Source organism: Agelaius tricolor, unplaced genomic scaffold (assembly GCF_023055355.1).
Source record: "Agelaius tricolor isolate 1412-34295 unplaced genomic scaffold, bAgeTri1.0.p SCAF_16, whole genome shotgun sequence".
Taxonomy (NCBI): Eukaryota; Metazoa; Chordata; class Aves; order Passeriformes; family Icteridae; genus Agelaius; species Agelaius tricolor.
In genome coordinates this window covers 8,627,371-8,643,996 of record NW_027269276.1, presented here as the reverse complement: position 1 = coordinate 8,643,996, position 16,626 = coordinate 8,627,371, and the positions used below count along the sequence as shown (strand labels likewise).

Below are 16,626 nucleotides of genomic sequence, written 5' to 3'. Positions count from 1 at the left end.
TGTCTGCCTGCATGCTGGCAGAAGTTGAGGTGGGGGAACCCTCTTCACATCTCCTTTTAAGTCCCTCGAGTTGGGTGCATCTCCATTTTCCTGGCCTGTCACCCCACAGTGCCCCAGCTGCCCCAAACACAGGCCTTTCCATGGCTGCAATATCCCCCTTCCCACTCCCATCTCCTTCCCTTCCCGTCCCCCTCTCTCAGATCCTGCAGCTGTGACCAGGCAGTGAAATGTGCTGTGGTCTGTGTGGACTGGCCAATAAACACAAACAGGGACTGCTTGGCCCCTTGGGTTTGTCTTTTGAAATAAGTAGGGAGACAAAAATAAAATAAGAAATTTGCACAGAATATTTATTTTGATAAACATTGTGTACTCCAAACAACTACGTGTTATTTCAGTTGTAAGCCACAATCTTTTGGAAACGACGTCCCAAGAGCTCTTGTCATCATAAACCCGACAGTCAATGCACCACCATGGTCTGTGGACATAGAGAGCTTTCAAGTGCAAAGCAGATTATCAGAAAAGACACATTGCCAACCTCCTTAACAAACTGGACAATGCTCAACTCCAGTAAAAATGCTTCATATGTCTGCAATTTAGTTGTCTTAGTGCCATTGTAATAAATTAATAGAAAATATATCTTTTTTTTTTTCATTGGAAAGTCTATAAGAAAATGTACAAACATCTAACTCCGAAAAAGGACCAGCTGTTTCGGCGACAGGTAAAACAAGCAATTGAACAGAGGCAAAAAAATCCAAACATCCAAACAAACAAAGAGACAAACAAACAAAATGCAACCAAGAAAAAACCCACTCCACCAATGGCAACTGTGTAGGCAAACATGGAAATGTCTGCAGTAATAAAACCTTACAGAGAGGGTCACTGCAGCTCCTGCAGGGGCTGTCCAGAGGATGAGAACTGGAGAATTCACTGGTCAGAGTGTGCACTGCAGCTTCTAGAACAGTCAGAGACTGAGCAGGAGTCACTTGGCACGGAGCTCTTGCTGACTGGGGATGGCACCAGCTCCAGTCTGTCTCCAGAGGACACAAGGATGTCACTTCTCACCAGGAGCCCCGGGCATTTCCCTGCACACAGCCACCATGCTCTGCTGGCTGTGGGATTCCCTGCAGGTATTCGCAGCAGGAGACCCTCCCCAGCTCCAAAACAGGCCCCACATGCCAGGCTCAGCATCACAGGACAAGCTGCTGAAGTTTTCTCTCTTAATAAGGTGAGATCTTTTAGGAAAGGAAAAGAAAAAGGTTTTTCCTAGAGCCAAGTCTTATGCTTTCACCCTGAGAATTGCCAAAACAGCAAAATCAGAAGCTACACTTCAGCACAAAGGCAACATGCTCCTGGAAGCTGAGCAAAGCAGTTTAGGGGACAGACCCACCTGGTGGGATGCTCCTGGGTGTTTGCACTCTTAGAGGGGGCAGGAGAGGGGAAATGGCCGTGGCCAGTGGAGCACTGCAGAGGGCAACCCCAGCACTGGGGCTTGGACAAAGCAAATCCCACTCCAGGCACATCCCCAGCCCAGCTTTCCTGCCAGCCTCTGCTAAGTGCTCATGGAGGAAATATTCCTGGTTTGGTCCATCCCATGGAAGAAAATGTGTTCCACCAAAACTGCTGCAATCAACAGCACTGGCTCAGGGCAGGGAGAAGGTTTAGACAACCCAAACTGACAGACCCAGGGCAATTCCTGTTAGTCTCTTCCCTTGACTTCATGGATCTGGCACTGTTGTGGCCATCACGGGACATCAGATAAACGTTTTGGATGATCATGGTTGAAACACCAGTGAGAATGACTCTTTCATGGAATAATTTGCAAAATCCCCAAACTATCATAAGAATTTTCAGGAATAAACAACCCACCTCATTTGCCTTTTACAAATGTTGCCCATTCACTCTGCAAACAGCACAAATGCCAAAGGACATTCATTACCAGACTCTTGTTGGGAAGCTGGGAGGGAACACTTGGCTCTTTTTTTTTTTCTTTGTTAAATAAAATACACATGACATTCAGTGAATTCAAAACACTTTTGTAGTAAGACTGAAAAGAACATTTCCAGTTTCAAAACCCAGGAGAGGCTTGAGTGGAATGTAACCTACAGTATATCTAAATTTTGTTCATGCTTGCTTTAACAATCAGAGCAACTGATCTAAACCAGTATCTGCACAGCCTTTGGAATGACAAACAAAATCCTTGCTTTTTAGTCTAATTTCAAGGTAGCATTTTTGATACTGTGGGGAAAAAGAAAAACCTAATTAATAAACAAAGTAGCCATCAGCGATTGGAATAATTTATGTGGCACTGGGGACAGGCAGAGATAAAGTGGGGAAATAAACCCAAGACTTACTGGCAAGATTGACATTCTTTAAAAGCTTGTCATAATGTCTTTCACACTTCCCCCCTGCCCTCAGATTTCTAAGAACAGCCACAGCCTCCAGAAACGCCTGTGTGGTATTTTGGAGCAACTGACAGAAATATCACTGAACACCAGAACTGCTTTCAGTGTTTTACAAGATAACATCCCACCTTCAAGAGATGCCCCTGATCCACTCTGATCTGCCATCATTACCCAGGTCTTTGTTTGAAGCGGGGAGAAAGAAGGGACAAGACATCTAACTAGTGCATTGGGATTCCCACTTTAATTCTTCAGCCACCTGGAGAGACCTCATCCAGGTCTCATGTAACTCTCACAGGAGGACCAAGACATAGTATCTTAAGCCTGAAGACAGGATCAGAAAACAACACACAGCAGAGCAGTCTGGTCCTGTTCCCTCTGATGTCCTGGGAAAGGCGAGGGCAGCTCACCCTATTTGATGCTGAATAAGGTAAGTCCCAGCATTCCTAGTCAAAAATTGGAAACCTTGAATTAGGATGGAATTAGCTGGCAACCATAAACTGATCCTGGATGCTGTAATACAGAGGGAAAGGCTGAATGGGAAAGGCTGAGAAAATACATGTGCTAATTGACATTGCTCCCCTTCTAGCCTGCAGCTGATTGTTGAAGGAAAATTTCATATTTGCACAGCCACTATTAAAACTCCTTGATCCATAGGAAAAACGCAGTTTTCTGAGGAAGCAGGAATAGGTGGTTCCATCAGTCTCTGCTGGCATGTTTTGTCCACTCCTTCTGTCATCTCTTCCCCAGCTATGTGCCGTGGGCTGCATGTACAACACACACACCAAAGAGCTGGATCAAACGTCACAGAAGCTTTAGGGGAAGTGCTTACTGTCCAGTTACACTTCCCAGCATCCAGGAAATCACTCAAACCCGATTGTCAACCAGTCTTTGAACTGGCATCCCATGTCTACGCGAGCAGCTAGTTGCACTAGGGAAAAGGAAAAGTCAAGACCTTGATGGCCTTCAGAGAGGGATGGTGGAAGCAACAATCCTTGATGGTCCTCAGACCAAGAGCTCCCTTCAAGAGGCAGCACCAAGATGAGTGTGTGCCAGGAGCCGCGCCTGCAGGAGCAGCCCAGGCCTCGCTCCGTGTCCCCTGAGCCAGCCCAGCCTGGCCAGCCCCGAGCACACGCCGGTCACGTGTGGCTCTCCTGGCACCTATGGCCACTCTACTACTTACAGTGAGATTTCTTTTTCAACAGCAACAACAACAACAAAATGCTACGGGCGAGGCCTGCGCAGAGCAGTCAGTAGTCCGTCCATCCGTCCGTCTGTCCGTCCCACGGGGCGGTGCTGGCGGGCCAGCAGGCACAGCAGGGTGTCCTCACAACTTCATTTTCTTCACCACAGGAATTGGCAGTGCTTGGTAGATCTTAGCTGAGTCCTCGCTGGTGACCAGCCTCACCCAGACGGGGCGGAAGCCGCCTTTGAAGCCCACAAAAGCCATTTTTTCTGCAAATGAGAGCAAATGTATTTTGGGGTGTGCCAGGAGTGCACCAGAAACCCACCTGTGTGCATGGCCACACCTCATGGCTGAAGGGCTGAGGGTGCACAAGAGCCATGTGTGTGACACACACACAGATGGAATCAGGACAAAATCTCCTAGAGCTGATTGCAGCACTGTGCACATGGAGCTGTATTCTAATGCAGTATGTGATGCTCTGAAATCAACACACTTTGAACCATCAAGTCAGAATGTTTCAAGAGAAAATCAGCTAAAACCAAGTTCAGACAAGGAAAAAATCCTGGTTTGCAGCATTTAGTGGGTGAAAAGGCTCAATATTTCTATTATTAAAAGGTCTTTTTATCTAAACTTAATCTGGAAAATCAAATCCCCTGAATTATTTATTTCTAAGAAAAACTGCCAGTGTGTTTTTTTCTATTTACAGTTTTAAATGGAGCATGTTAATCAAAGCTGCAGTGGATACAACCTTTCTGAATAAATAAATTACTGGTTCCAGGATGTTTGAGCACATGCTGATAGAAACAAGTGAGGCAAAGTTTAGAAGCAGAAAAACGGTCCCTTTACTGGAATAATGGGAGGTTAGAAATGAGTTTTTTAAAAATGGTTACCTTTTAACCTAAAACCTTCTCCTGCTCCAAGTTTCTCCAGTACTTTAGTCCACGGTCCTCTTGAAATGAATCTTCCTTTAGATGTCACCAGCACTATGGAGCTGAAGGAAGCAAAGAGGTGTGTAAATGGGTGGAGAGTAAGAACACCTTCCTCACTTGTTTGTCCTGAGCACTGGTAACTCCTGCCCCTGTGTGGCTTCAGCTTTAATGCTTCTCAATGCTTTCCAACACTTTGGCCATAGATTATTTTTCCAGTCATGCAAAACCCATTAGAAAGCAGACAAAAGTCACAGTTTTTTATTTTTAAACATGGTTTTCTAGGATGATTTAAATGTTTCCAGCCTGCAGTTCCATCCTGCTTTGCTCAGAGAAACCCATCTTCTCCCTGGGATGCCCTTAGCAAGTCTCAAACAATTTCTTGTTCTTTCATTAGCAGATTAAACCTGAGTAAATTCACTTCCCTGAGACTTTTGTTGACCTTACTTTTTTGTTCCTTTCAGTGTGCTTCTCTTTAAAAAGTGTGTTAATATTATTACTACTATTCCTGATCAGGAACTGGACTTAGCCAGGATTGGGATTTTTGTAAAGCGGGATGGTGGCCTCTCTGAAAAGACTACTTATTTTTTATATAAAACAAAAGTGAGAAATTACCATGCTTCCCTGAAGTAACTATGTAATGTGATTTTTGAAACCTCTAGAATTATTTAAGACAATATAAACACATCTGCCTGCACCTGCATGGCACTCTGCTCAAGTTTCCCCCAAGTCTCTAGAGTAAATGCCAGAACAATATCCTGTCAATCTGCCCACAGCTATTTCAGATGATTTGTCAACAAAGCACTCATATTTGTATTAAATGTTACACATCAGATTTCAAGTCCAAACAGATTTAATAACAATTAAATATATTCACTTCCCATGAGCGCTCCACAAGCTAATGTGGGAACAACCCCTTTGGTTAATGGGGTTTCTGATGTGGTTCCAATTCTCCCTCCAGCAGAAGAATCCATTGTCCTCCAAGATGCAGGAACATCTCTTGGCTACTTATCCCTTATTTCCAAAACTCTGCATTCCTGGCTGCCCATACTTAAAATACAAAATAATCCAGCCTTTGGGTCTGGGCAGGGGAATGTGCAAAGGGGAATGGATTTTATTAGTGGAATTATCTGCAATCTGAGAAAACGTAAGTGCAGTAAAAAAATGGAAGCTGTGTGCATGTATATGGATCAGTGCTTTGTGAATTTAAGTCTGCAGTTTGTCTATAACCCACAACATAAATGTAACTCTGCAGTTTATTAATCACATGCAGCCCTGCACATTTTCTGGGGCTCAATCAGTCCCTGAATCAAAGAGTGCATCCTGCTGCTGCCTGCATGCCCTGCACACATTTGGGCTCTTGGAGTCATCAGGCACAAAAATACACTTGGGTGTATTGCTCTGCTGTTGGGTGTCTGGCCCATGTTGGGTGATAAAATCCAAGAAAAAGATGAGTGTTATGCAGCATTTTTGTACATTGCACCTTAGTGAGAACAGATTATTTACTCACTGATCTTTGATGTTGTTGACATAATTCTCTATCTGTGCTGGGATTCCTTGTAGAATGGAGTTTTTGAATGTCACTCGATCCACAACTTTTCCATGGTGCCCATCAATCACAACCAGCTGGATACCCTCTTCAGTGAGGAAAAACCTGACACCATCAACCTGGGCAGGGGGAACAACATTCTTCATCTCACAGTAACACAATTGCAAACAATCACCTGTAAGAGGCCCTGATAGTCTTGAGTCACGGGACTGCTCTTTGCTTTAAAGGGCAGAACTCCAGGTCTCTGAGATCCTGCTATCCTGCCTATCAGGAGAAGATACACCCTTTTTTTTTTTTTTCCCCAAAATACAAAGCAGAAATTACCCGAATTTAACTCTCCATGGTAACTTTATAAGCAATTTTTCCATCAAGATAAAGCAAGTGGTGTAGAATTGCACCCCATTAAGTTCATTGAGAGGATTTGCTCACCTCAATGTATGCAAAGTCATCCTTCAGGTGGAAGTACTGTTTCTTGTAAGTTTCTATTTTCACTTCAATTAGGTGGTCCTTGGTCTTCTGTTTGCAAAACAAAAAAAAACCCAGATTTTCTATTGAGAATGTCCATTACCTGAATGCTGCATTTTAATTGAAAACATTTCAAACCCTGAAATTCAATCAACAAGGAAGCTACATAATAAGCACTGACCTGCCAAATTAAATTGCTAATGAAACTGGGCACAATGGTAACCTCTCTGCTCATCCTGTCACCAGTTAAGCTGTTCCACTGAATGGCAGAGTGATTCTTACTTTGCAGAACTGACACAGAATTCTCCAAGGCTTTGCTTGTATTCCTGTTTCAAGGGCAAGGAGTGGAAAAACCCAAATAACAGATAAATACCCCACTTCCTCCCCCAGAACCAGATTGGATACTGGAGATTGTGTTATGCATTACATAAATGAGAATAATTCAGCTCTACTATTCAGTCCCCTGGCTGCCACTGCTGTCCTTACAGCCTGGAGGAGCTGAAGGCTCCAAAATCATATTCACTGGACCAACCTGTCTTCCAGCTCATCAGTTTTCACCCTGTGCTTTCAAGAACAGCACATCACATCAGAGCCCCAAAAGAACAAGCACAGAGCTTGCAATGCCTCTCCACATATTGCAAGAATCTGTTTCATATTATTTCACCTGCCTGAACCATTCCAGAAAATCAGGCACAGCATATGCTGACCCTGGCACAAAGTTTTTCTATATCTGTGGGCACAATATGTGCCAGATTTACATGAGCAGTGATTCTGTGATAAGAAATCAGCTGCTTTACCAGTTGTGCTCTGGAGAGCTTCTTTGGCATTGGCACTTCCACTATTGGTGTCTCAATGTACTTGGGGTAGGCTGTGGCTTCACAGTCGCTGACACCAGCTGTCTTTGGGATCACAGCTTTGATTCTTATTCTCTCACAGCCCTTTACAGAGCAGAAAGCAAACTTCTCCTTCTCATTTTGAGCTTTGAGTTTCAGAAACAGCAACCTGTAGGGAGGAAAAGAAAAAAAAACCAGCATCTTTCAAACATTTTGTGCAAAAACATACTGTCTTGGTGGAGTCTTTCCTATGGTTTGCAATAATTTGCATTGCAGCCCTTGGCCCTGTGTTTTATAGTGCCCAACATCTCACATGCAAATAAAAGGGAACACTCATCCCAGAAATGGTTTAGGGAGCTTATGGAAAGTAAAACAGAGAAATCAGATAGCACCTGAACACCTTCTGAGCTCTATTCTATAGTGATACATATATGTAAAAATACATGCTTTGTATTTTAGGTCTTTCTTTCCTTTCCCTTATTTTAATCCTTTAAAATAACAGGCTTTGCACTTAGTTCCTCTGCATCCCTGTCATGGTGCTTATAAATAGTTGTTGTTCAAAACAATAAGGGCTGTGCATGTCTTCGGTTAAGTTTTGTGGTCAGCACTTTGCTCTTGTCTTTCTTTTTTTTTTTTTTTCCCCTTTTCTAATTTGTATTCACTTGGAAAAGCATTTCCCAGAGTAATTGGCAGTGCAGCAGAGGCTGTGAATGACTGGCAGGCCTGGGAGTCCCAGGAAAATTAAACACTGGTCACATTCCCAGAAAACATTCCTGGTTTGGTTGTGATCCCTGCTAGTGGCATTAGGCAAACAGCTCCCAGCTCTAGCAGCATTCCCAAAGCAGCAATGTCCAAACCAGCAAGGGCTGCTGTCTTACCCAGTGTCCTCATCCCAGTAGTAATACCCTTTGGTAGGGTATCTGTGCTCCAGTTTCTCCATTTGGGAGGTTCTGTAGAAGGTTCCAGTTTTGTATGTTTTCTTCAAGAGACGGTTGTGGATGTCTGAGAGAATGGAAAATGTTGTCCCTTTAGGATAGCAAAACCCTACTTGGATCCAGTCATTCCTAAAAATAGCAAAGGCCCACATTGTAACAAGTTATAACATAACTTTTATTTTCCTGGGCATGCTAGAAGCCAAACTAAATAATTTACAATAAGTTTTTTCCCGTCCAGTTAGAATTTTCATGGTTTAGAATGGATTAATGCAACATAAATATATAGACATAACAACCATGGGTTAGTTAAGCAATGCAGGGCAGATCTGCTTCCGACTTCTACACCTGTGACTTCCATGCACCAGGGATGAATTAGCTCTGAACCTCCAAAAATGAACTGAGTTATCTTACAGAGCCTCCTGGGGGAGGAAACAGGAACCTGAGATGGCTCATGAAAAGATGAACTCGATGGACTTCCTGTAACAGGCATGTTCATTCTGGAAGAGCTCATGAGGTGATGACCTCAGCCATCAGAAATGTGCAGTTACATGATTGTGCTGGAATGCTGGGACTCAGTTCACTCACTTGTTGAAGTTGATGAGCCATATGGCCAGCTCTTCAGGGGCTGTCTTGTCCCAGTGGATGGTGTAGCCTTTCCTCAGAGTTACAACTGGCTGATACTGCTGGTAATGAGTGCTTTTGCTCAAAGCCCCTTCCAAGTAGAGCGGGTGATTGTGGTAGTCATTTTTTATTATTTTCATTTTCAGGTTGGCTGGCTTGTAGGCTTGGATGTATATCTGGATGGAAAAAACAAAAAAAAACAACCAAACAAAAAAACCATCACCAAGGGTTTAATGAACTACAGTGAAAGGTTCAGATATTCAATAGATGTGAGCTGGAGCAAGCCCTGTGTGCTGGGCAGGAACCTGTGGGCTGTGCACTTATGTTCAACTTCTTAGGCTTCCATTTCAACAAAGCAAACTGTTTTCAGGAAAAAAAAAAGGCTCATTTCCTCATCCACTGAGTTCAAGTGCATGTGCCAGAGGCTGCAGCAGGGCTGAGATATTCCACAGCACCCTGCAACCCCCAGCAGCAGGACAGTATCTACCTCAGACATCTGACTTGTGCTGAACAAGGATCCTTCTGTCTGGATTTCAGAAGCCTGAAACCCAGCTCAGTGGTTAGAAATTGGCTGTAGGGGCACTGCACACAAAAAAACCCCAACTGTTGCAACACACAAGACAAAACCAGGCCCTCTCAGCGAGGAAAGTGAGGACTCTCATGGCAGCAGCAGCACTCAGGGCTCCTGTGGTGGGAAGAATGGTTTGGTGGTCACACACAGGATGAAAGACCATGAAAGCTGAAGTCTAATTTCAACTCATCAGCACATTTCCCATAACACTGTGGGCAACACTTCCTTCCATAAATCAGGGAAAAATAACTAGCTGACAGCCCAGGGATTTATGAATATTAATCTGTGAATGCCCACGGAGCTCTCAGGAGGCTTCAGGCAGAAGCTGTTGGAGTTGTCAGCAGCCAAGGCCAAGGTTTCAGAAAACACACCACAGTATTTCTCATGTTCAAAGTCACCTGTGCAGACATGCTGGCTGACAAACAAACACTGAGCACTCTGAAGAAAGTCCATTTCTACATGTCAAGCTTTAAAGTGCCAAGAAATTTTAAACAAACCAAAGTGATAATGGCACTGCAAGGTGAGCAGCCTTACCTGTGCAAAGTGCCCACTGCAGATGGAGCCTCTCCAGTCGGGCACATCAATGCAGTCAGGGTGCTTGATTAACCAGTTATCCTCTTTGATCAGGTAGGAGCCTGGGTATTCTGACACAGAACCATCTACATCATGAAAAACTGATGTTTTGTCACCATCCATATCCAGATCATTGAACCACGGGCCAGGTTCTCCAAAGAAGACTCTTGAAGTAATCTAAACAAAACAATGGAACAAATTTACATCTCCAGAAAGGAATTCACCACTTAGAGTACAAGAAAAAGATGCCCTTGGTCACTACAGTGGCTCAAATTACCCATTTTCTGACTTAAAAGGTGTGTTTGACTTGTTAGGCAGAGCAGACACACATTTCCCTGCTGACCATGGGGGAAAGGCTAAAAAAACAATTTCAGCCTCACCACTGGGAAGGTTTGTCTGAAAATTCTGGAGGAAGGTTCAGGACTCGGGGCGATTTCACGAGAGCCACTTCACTCATTGTTTGCTAACACAGTTTCAAAGTTCCAAGCCACATGAAGTCATCCCAATGTGGGAAACAGACAGCCCTGGGAAATGGCTGCCCAGGCAACTTCGGACTGATATTTTTATCCAGCATAAATAAATGTCATCTCACCAGCCTGCCTTGTGCAATGTGAGAGTGACCAACCAACACTTTTAGGGGAATTTTGCCTTTCCCATCATATTTGGCACTGGTCAGCATTTTTCCTGACCTGTGAGCAAGCCTGCTAATTTTTTTGAAAATTAAGCAAGACAAATCATTTCAGCCCAATCACTTTATTTATTTATTTGTTTGTAATGTTTGGGAGCTGGATTTAACAGCTGCTAAAGGTGAACCCCAGTGAAACAGTTAGCACGTATTTGTGCAGGCAAATGCAAAAATAACTCAAAAGAACAGGCCCCAGGACGGGTTCAGACCAGCACCCAGAGGTTCATACTGTAATTCAAAATTTGGCAAACCCCTTTTGGCTGGACTCTGCTCTCATTTATGTCTGCAAAACTGGAGTCTGGAATTACCCTGGTGTGCAGGGCTGCAGAATTATCCTGCATCAGCTCAGTTTCACTGGCTGTTCCCCAAAATCAGTATTTTCTGCTTCTAGGTCAGTCAGGCCTTTCAGAACAGACTTCCTTCTGTTGCTTTAATATTATACCACTGTTGAAAATAAAGGGGGGCTGATTCTTCAGTTTCTGAGACATACAGAAATAGAAATTATTTTCACTTCAGTGTTGCTATGGGGTTTTTTTTAACTGTTCCCTGCATCTGTTTAGCTGCAAACCTGATGGACATTTGAATCTTCTTGTTATTGCACCCATCACATTTCATTGTTGTTAAACTTCTGGCGAAGACAGTGGGCAAGATTTTCTGCTTTTTGCCCACAATCCTACTTCCAAGGCAGGGAGGGCTGTCTGGGAGGGTGTCAGGACCCAGGACATCCCTATGGCTGTTCAGGACAGCCAGGACCCCTGCCTAGGGATCAGAAGCCCTGGCACAGAGCCCAAAACACCTGGGGTTTTGATTATGACCCCTGGAGAAATTACCAACCTTAGATGAAGATCAGCAAGCCACTACAGTTTAGGTAGAATATTAGTGAAGTTATCATGGGGTGGAAAAGTAGATTTTAGGGTTTCTGGTATGGGGGTTCAGGAGGCAAGATGGAGGGAACTGGGCATGTCCAGCCTTTCTCCTTCTTCTTCTTGGCCTCCATCTTCTGCTGTGATGTTGGCACTTACAGATTGGTTTAGAGTAGAAGCTCACTGTCTAACATAGGTGATAGGGATTGGAAAGTTATGGTAAACATTGTACACGTAGTTTTTAGTACAAAGACATAACCCTGCCCCAGGGGCAGGCAGAGTGCCTGGAACTGTCCTGCTGGACGGACCTCAGCAGGACAGGAGACAATTTTTTATAGATAAGACACAATAAACAACCTTGAGACCCAGAAATTAGGAGCTCTGACTCCTTCTTCAAGCGCCGGGCTGGGAAAAGAGACTTTCCAACCTATCTTGGGGTCACTCTGAGCAGCTAACGATCCCGGCAGGAGGGGACTCACAGGGACATCCTCGAAGCGGATGGCGGTGACGTTGTTGTTGGGGCAGCTCTGCCAGGCGTTGTTGAGGCGGAAGGCGAGGGCGCTCGTGTGCCGCCCGTCCAGCGCCGCGAACTTGCGGAACGTGCAGTTCTGGACGTTGATGGGCCCGTCGTAGAACTGGATCCCTCGGATGGGGAAATCCCTGGAATGCATTCAGAGAGACTTGGTCATGGCACGTTAGCGTCAGGAGATGTGCTCTAGACACGCACGGTGCCACAGCGCTTTCAATTCTTGCAGGCCATAGGATGGCTCCTAAGTTCCTGCTTTGGAAGAGAAGGGATTTCCCTTCTTTTCAGCTCTCTTATCCTTGCAAGTTCAGCTCAAGTTCTCTCGTGTTGAACAGATCATCTTTATTTAGCCCATAGTTCTCCAGGGAAGGAAGTAACAGCAATGCCAAAGGACTGAGCTAAAGATGAATAAATTCGTGTTTGCCATCAGAAATGAGTTCTGCAGCAGTGAAACCTGAAACTCAGCAGAGCTGTGCAGACTCCTTGGGCTGAGTAATGGCGGAGCTAAAAGAAATCCCACCACATCTTTCAAAGGGATTTGGAAAGAAACATTGCAAATCAACTGCAATAAAAAATGTTTTTGAAAACAAGGAAAGGTCCTACAATCTATAGAGCTAAGAAGAGTTGATAGGGCAGATTAATTAATCTTTAATCTCTTAACCTTTTCTGATATCAGCTGCAAGATAACGAAGACACGATTTTCATACCAATTAAACAAACAAGATGCTTAAGGCCTTTAAGAGCTAAGACAAGACATTTCAAATTTCACTTATGATAAATAAATTTGATCCCTTCCTGGTATGATCCCTTAGAGAATTCCTGCCTGCTCCAGTGCATTTGTTCTGAGTTTCTGCATACAACATCCAAGATGACACATGTCCACATATGTGTAAAGGATATTAGGAGACTCATAGCAGAATGGGTTTTCATTATTGGTATAGTTTATAATAAGTCACCAGCATCACTGCTGACAGCAAAATTGAGGCCTGCAATATGGCAGAAAAGCACCAGCTGAGCTGTTTGCTCACTGTGGGGCTACTGTAGTGACAGCACTGAGCACACACATGAGCACATGCAAGCCTAGGAAGGGGTTTCTATGAGCCTTCCTGGAGCTGATGGAGCTCAGCTCATTGCTCAGCACTGCTGATCACACATCCAGAGGTGCCCTGCTAGCACAGAGTACTCTTGCTGTCCTCTCAAATCCCCTTGCAAAGGGGAGGGGGAAGGAGAGAGGAGCCTGATCTGTCTTGGCAGCCTGCAAGGATGTACCTGCCAGCAGCAGCTGCACAGTGAGGACTCTGGGATTGGGAAACATGAAATTAAATCCTTTCTGTGTAATGGTTATTAAACTGAGCAGCGCTGAGGAAACCACACTGGGCTGGATTTGTGAGTGAGTGCTTTGATGTGCTGAGCGGAACTTACGGGCCGATGGGCAGGGTCCTTCCCCGGTGATCCAGGCCCCCAGGCCCCCAGATCTCGTTGTCCATGGTCTCCGTGCCCAGGTTTCCACTCTCACCCACAAACAGGCTGTTCTTGATCTCCTGCTTGGAGCCATCATCGTGAGGGAAGGTGCCACCACTGAGAAGAAAGGGCTGGAGGTGAAAGGGGCTGCTGACAGCCAGCCCCAGCCCTGTGCCCTGCCACACAGCCCTGCCACCCAGCCCTGTGCCCATCCCTGCCACCCATCCCTGCCACCCATCCCTGCCACCCAGCCCTGCCACCCATCCCTGCCACCCATCCCTGCCACCCATCCCTGCCACCCAGCCCTGCCACCCAGCCCTGCCATCCAGCCCTGCCATCCAGCCCTGCCACCCATCCCTGCCACCCAGCCCTTCCACACAGCCCTGTGCCCATCCCTGCCACCCATCCCTGCCACACATCCCTGCCACCCATACCTGCCACCCAGCCCTGTGCCCATCCCTGCCACACATCCCTGCCACTCATCCCTGCCACCCATCCCTGCCACACTTGCCTCGCCAAGGTCAGCCCAATGCCATTGTCAGCAAACCTGCCAAGAGAAGAGAGATGCTTCAGAAGAGATTTGGGGTCGCTTTGGTTTGTCATGTCAAACTATAACAAGCAAACTAGTGGGGAATAGCAGGGATTTGTTACTGTACAGTGCTCAGGGGAACTCAGGTTTTCCCAGACTTGTTCCGATTCCAGTTTTGGAAGATCTCTTTTGGCACATCTTGCAGAATTTTCAGATCACATGAAGCAGCAGACACACACCTGATTGCTCCAGCTGGGGTTAAGATGGTGATTACTAGCCATGGTTTACTTGCCTGATAAAGCTTTATCCCTTTGTCTAATGATCACATGCTTTTCTCTGGTAGATAAAACAATCATGCTTATCTCCCACTCCAACCAGCTTTTATTATTTAATGGTGCTTTGCCTTACACACTGTGCTTCCCTGTCTTCATGTTTCACAAACTGCTTCCATAAAAGAGCTTTGCAAGGTGATAAAAAAAGAGCAGCTTGGCTTCTCTTTCCTCAACAGGAATACAGAGACAAGAGCTTTCTTATTAAAAATAAAAATAATAATAAAAACAATTAGAATATCTTTCTATTTTGCTGAAATTTCAGGATAAGATAAATCACAGATGTTGGTCCTTGACTGCTGCTTAGAGAAATGCCACTACGAACTGATAGCTCAAGTCAGTCTTGATGCTGTTTCCACACCAGCATCACCTCCCACGTCTGTCGCTGATGCTGGCAGTGGTTTGGGAGCAGATCCCCTCACTGTGCTGCTGTCTGTAGGTGGCAGCCCTTCCCACCCTATGGCCTCCGTGCTTCCCTGCAGGCCACATTAACGCTGGCCCTGTTAATGGGATACATAAATTAGATTCTAGCCGTAGAAAAGGAAATGGCTCTGGCTATAAAGACAATTACAGTTTGATGGCTGCTTCCTCCAATTCACACACACTCAGAGATTTGCTGCTGGAAACTCATAAAGCACTTGGTGCTTTAGCACCCTGCCAAAGGATACTCAGCAATGCAAATGTCCCAGTGACCCCAGTGGGATCTGTGAGGACAGCACTTGCTGGCCTTGGAGCAGGGTGGATTCTTGTGGGTCATAAGAAACACAAACTGTGTCGCTCAATATGGCATTTCTGAGTGCTCTGCTACAGCCCCATTCTCACCAGGTCACTGCTGCCAGCTTATCCCACTGGCTGCTCTAAGAGGTTTGGGTCACTCCAAGGTAAGGCAGCTCTGGCTGGGAATTGGACACCAGGTATCAGCGTGGCAGCCATTCCCACCAGGGTTATCACAATATCCCTCCTAAAGGGGCTTTTTCCTTCTTCTCCTCTGTGCTAGGATTGATATCAGGAGCCTGGCTCAGAAACAGAAACTGCAGCAGATCATCTGTTTTCAAGTGCAAAACAAATATCAGCTCTGGCCAGGGCAGGAAATGGCCTTCAAAGAGCACAACACACACTTGCCCAGACTCTCTCCCTTGCTGCTGTGATGCATAGTTTTATGTCTGCTTCATCAGTACCTGCTTATTCAGCATTACACTGAACCACATAAAACTGATCTGTGACCAGCCTGAGCCAGGAAAGGTGGTGCATTTCACTGTTTTCTTTTCAAAGCACCTCATCTTTAATATTAAAAAAAAATTCAGTTTTATTTTTAGTTATTTGCATCTGTGCATCTGTATTGTGACGATTTATTGCTGGTCAGCATCACACAGAGACACAACCTGAGGCATCCTCAGCTCAGACAAAGGAGGTTTTGTTTGTGTAAAATAATGCCTGTGGTGGCTCAACATTTCATCTTCATTTCAATCTTGGCCATATGAAAGGCACAAAGCGATATAAATAGTCTGAACCACAGCTATGCTTGCCATAAACACCAGGCTGAACTCTGAGAGTTGAAATAAGGCAAAACTCACTGGCAGTTGTCCAGCCACACATCTCCACCTCGCAGCCAGGCCCCGTGATCCTGATTCTTGTAGGCAATAAAGCCCTCAATTATTGCAGGTTCCCTGGGCTTCAGAGGATCAGCATCCTTGTGGGGGCTGTACCTGCAAGCAGAGGGAGAGAGGAAAGGTTGGTTGGTGAGGGAAGGTGGCCTTGCTGCCTGCATGGCCCCGCTGAACATCTGCTTTATGGTAACTCAGGAACAGCTTTGGGACCACTCTCCATCCACGTAGCGTGTCTGCTCAAGCTGTGATGGCCAGGCCCAGCTGCCAAGGGAAGGAAGGTCCAGGCAAGGCAGTTGTAAAGATCTGCTCCAAGTTTCCTTTCACCTTTCCGGTGTTGTATTGCTGATATATTGCTGAAAGCATGGAAAGTTTATTATTGCTCCCAAAAGTTCCAGATATATTTTTTTAAAATCTCTTACTGCTATCCTTTAGCATGTTCCTGTTATTTAGATAAATATTCTTTTGTTTTCCCTTTTGAGCATTCTTATCTCCTAACTCTGGCTATAGTGTGGCCATGAGTACCACTGCCAAATTTTTCTTGCTGTGGAAAGGAATTTAAAAATCTTGG

General features: G+C 45.2%; 1 protein-coding gene across 3 annotated transcripts in view; it reads right to left on the bottom strand.

Moving 5' to 3' along the window:
* Positions 1–321: 321 nt before the first annotated feature.
* Positions 322–16,626, bottom strand: part of CEMIP (cell migration inducing hyaluronidase 1) — a 101,631-nt gene continuing 85,326 nt past the window's right edge. For all 3 annotated transcript variants that reach the window (XM_071441379.1, XM_071441380.1, XM_071441378.1), the window contains 12 exons: positions 16,026–16,157; positions 14,105–14,140; positions 13,555–13,710; positions 12,086–12,266; positions 10,020–10,235; positions 8,879–9,090; positions 8,237–8,422; positions 7,323–7,527; positions 6,490–6,576; positions 6,022–6,179; positions 4,476–4,576; positions 322–3,854 (listed from right to left, as the gene is read on the bottom strand). In XM_071441379.1, the coding sequence (XP_071297480.1) occupies positions 3,727–3,854; positions 4,476–4,576; positions 6,022–6,179; positions 6,490–6,576; positions 7,323–7,527; positions 8,237–8,422; positions 8,879–9,090; positions 10,020–10,235; positions 12,086–12,266; positions 13,555–13,710; positions 14,105–14,140; positions 16,026–16,157 (1,798 nt within the window). In that variant the 3' untranslated portion in view covers positions 322–3,726. The remainder of the gene's footprint in view (positions 3,855–4,475; positions 4,577–6,021; positions 6,180–6,489; positions 6,577–7,322; positions 7,528–8,236; positions 8,423–8,878; positions 9,091–10,019; positions 10,236–12,085; positions 12,267–13,554; positions 13,711–14,104; positions 14,141–16,025; positions 16,158–16,626) is intronic.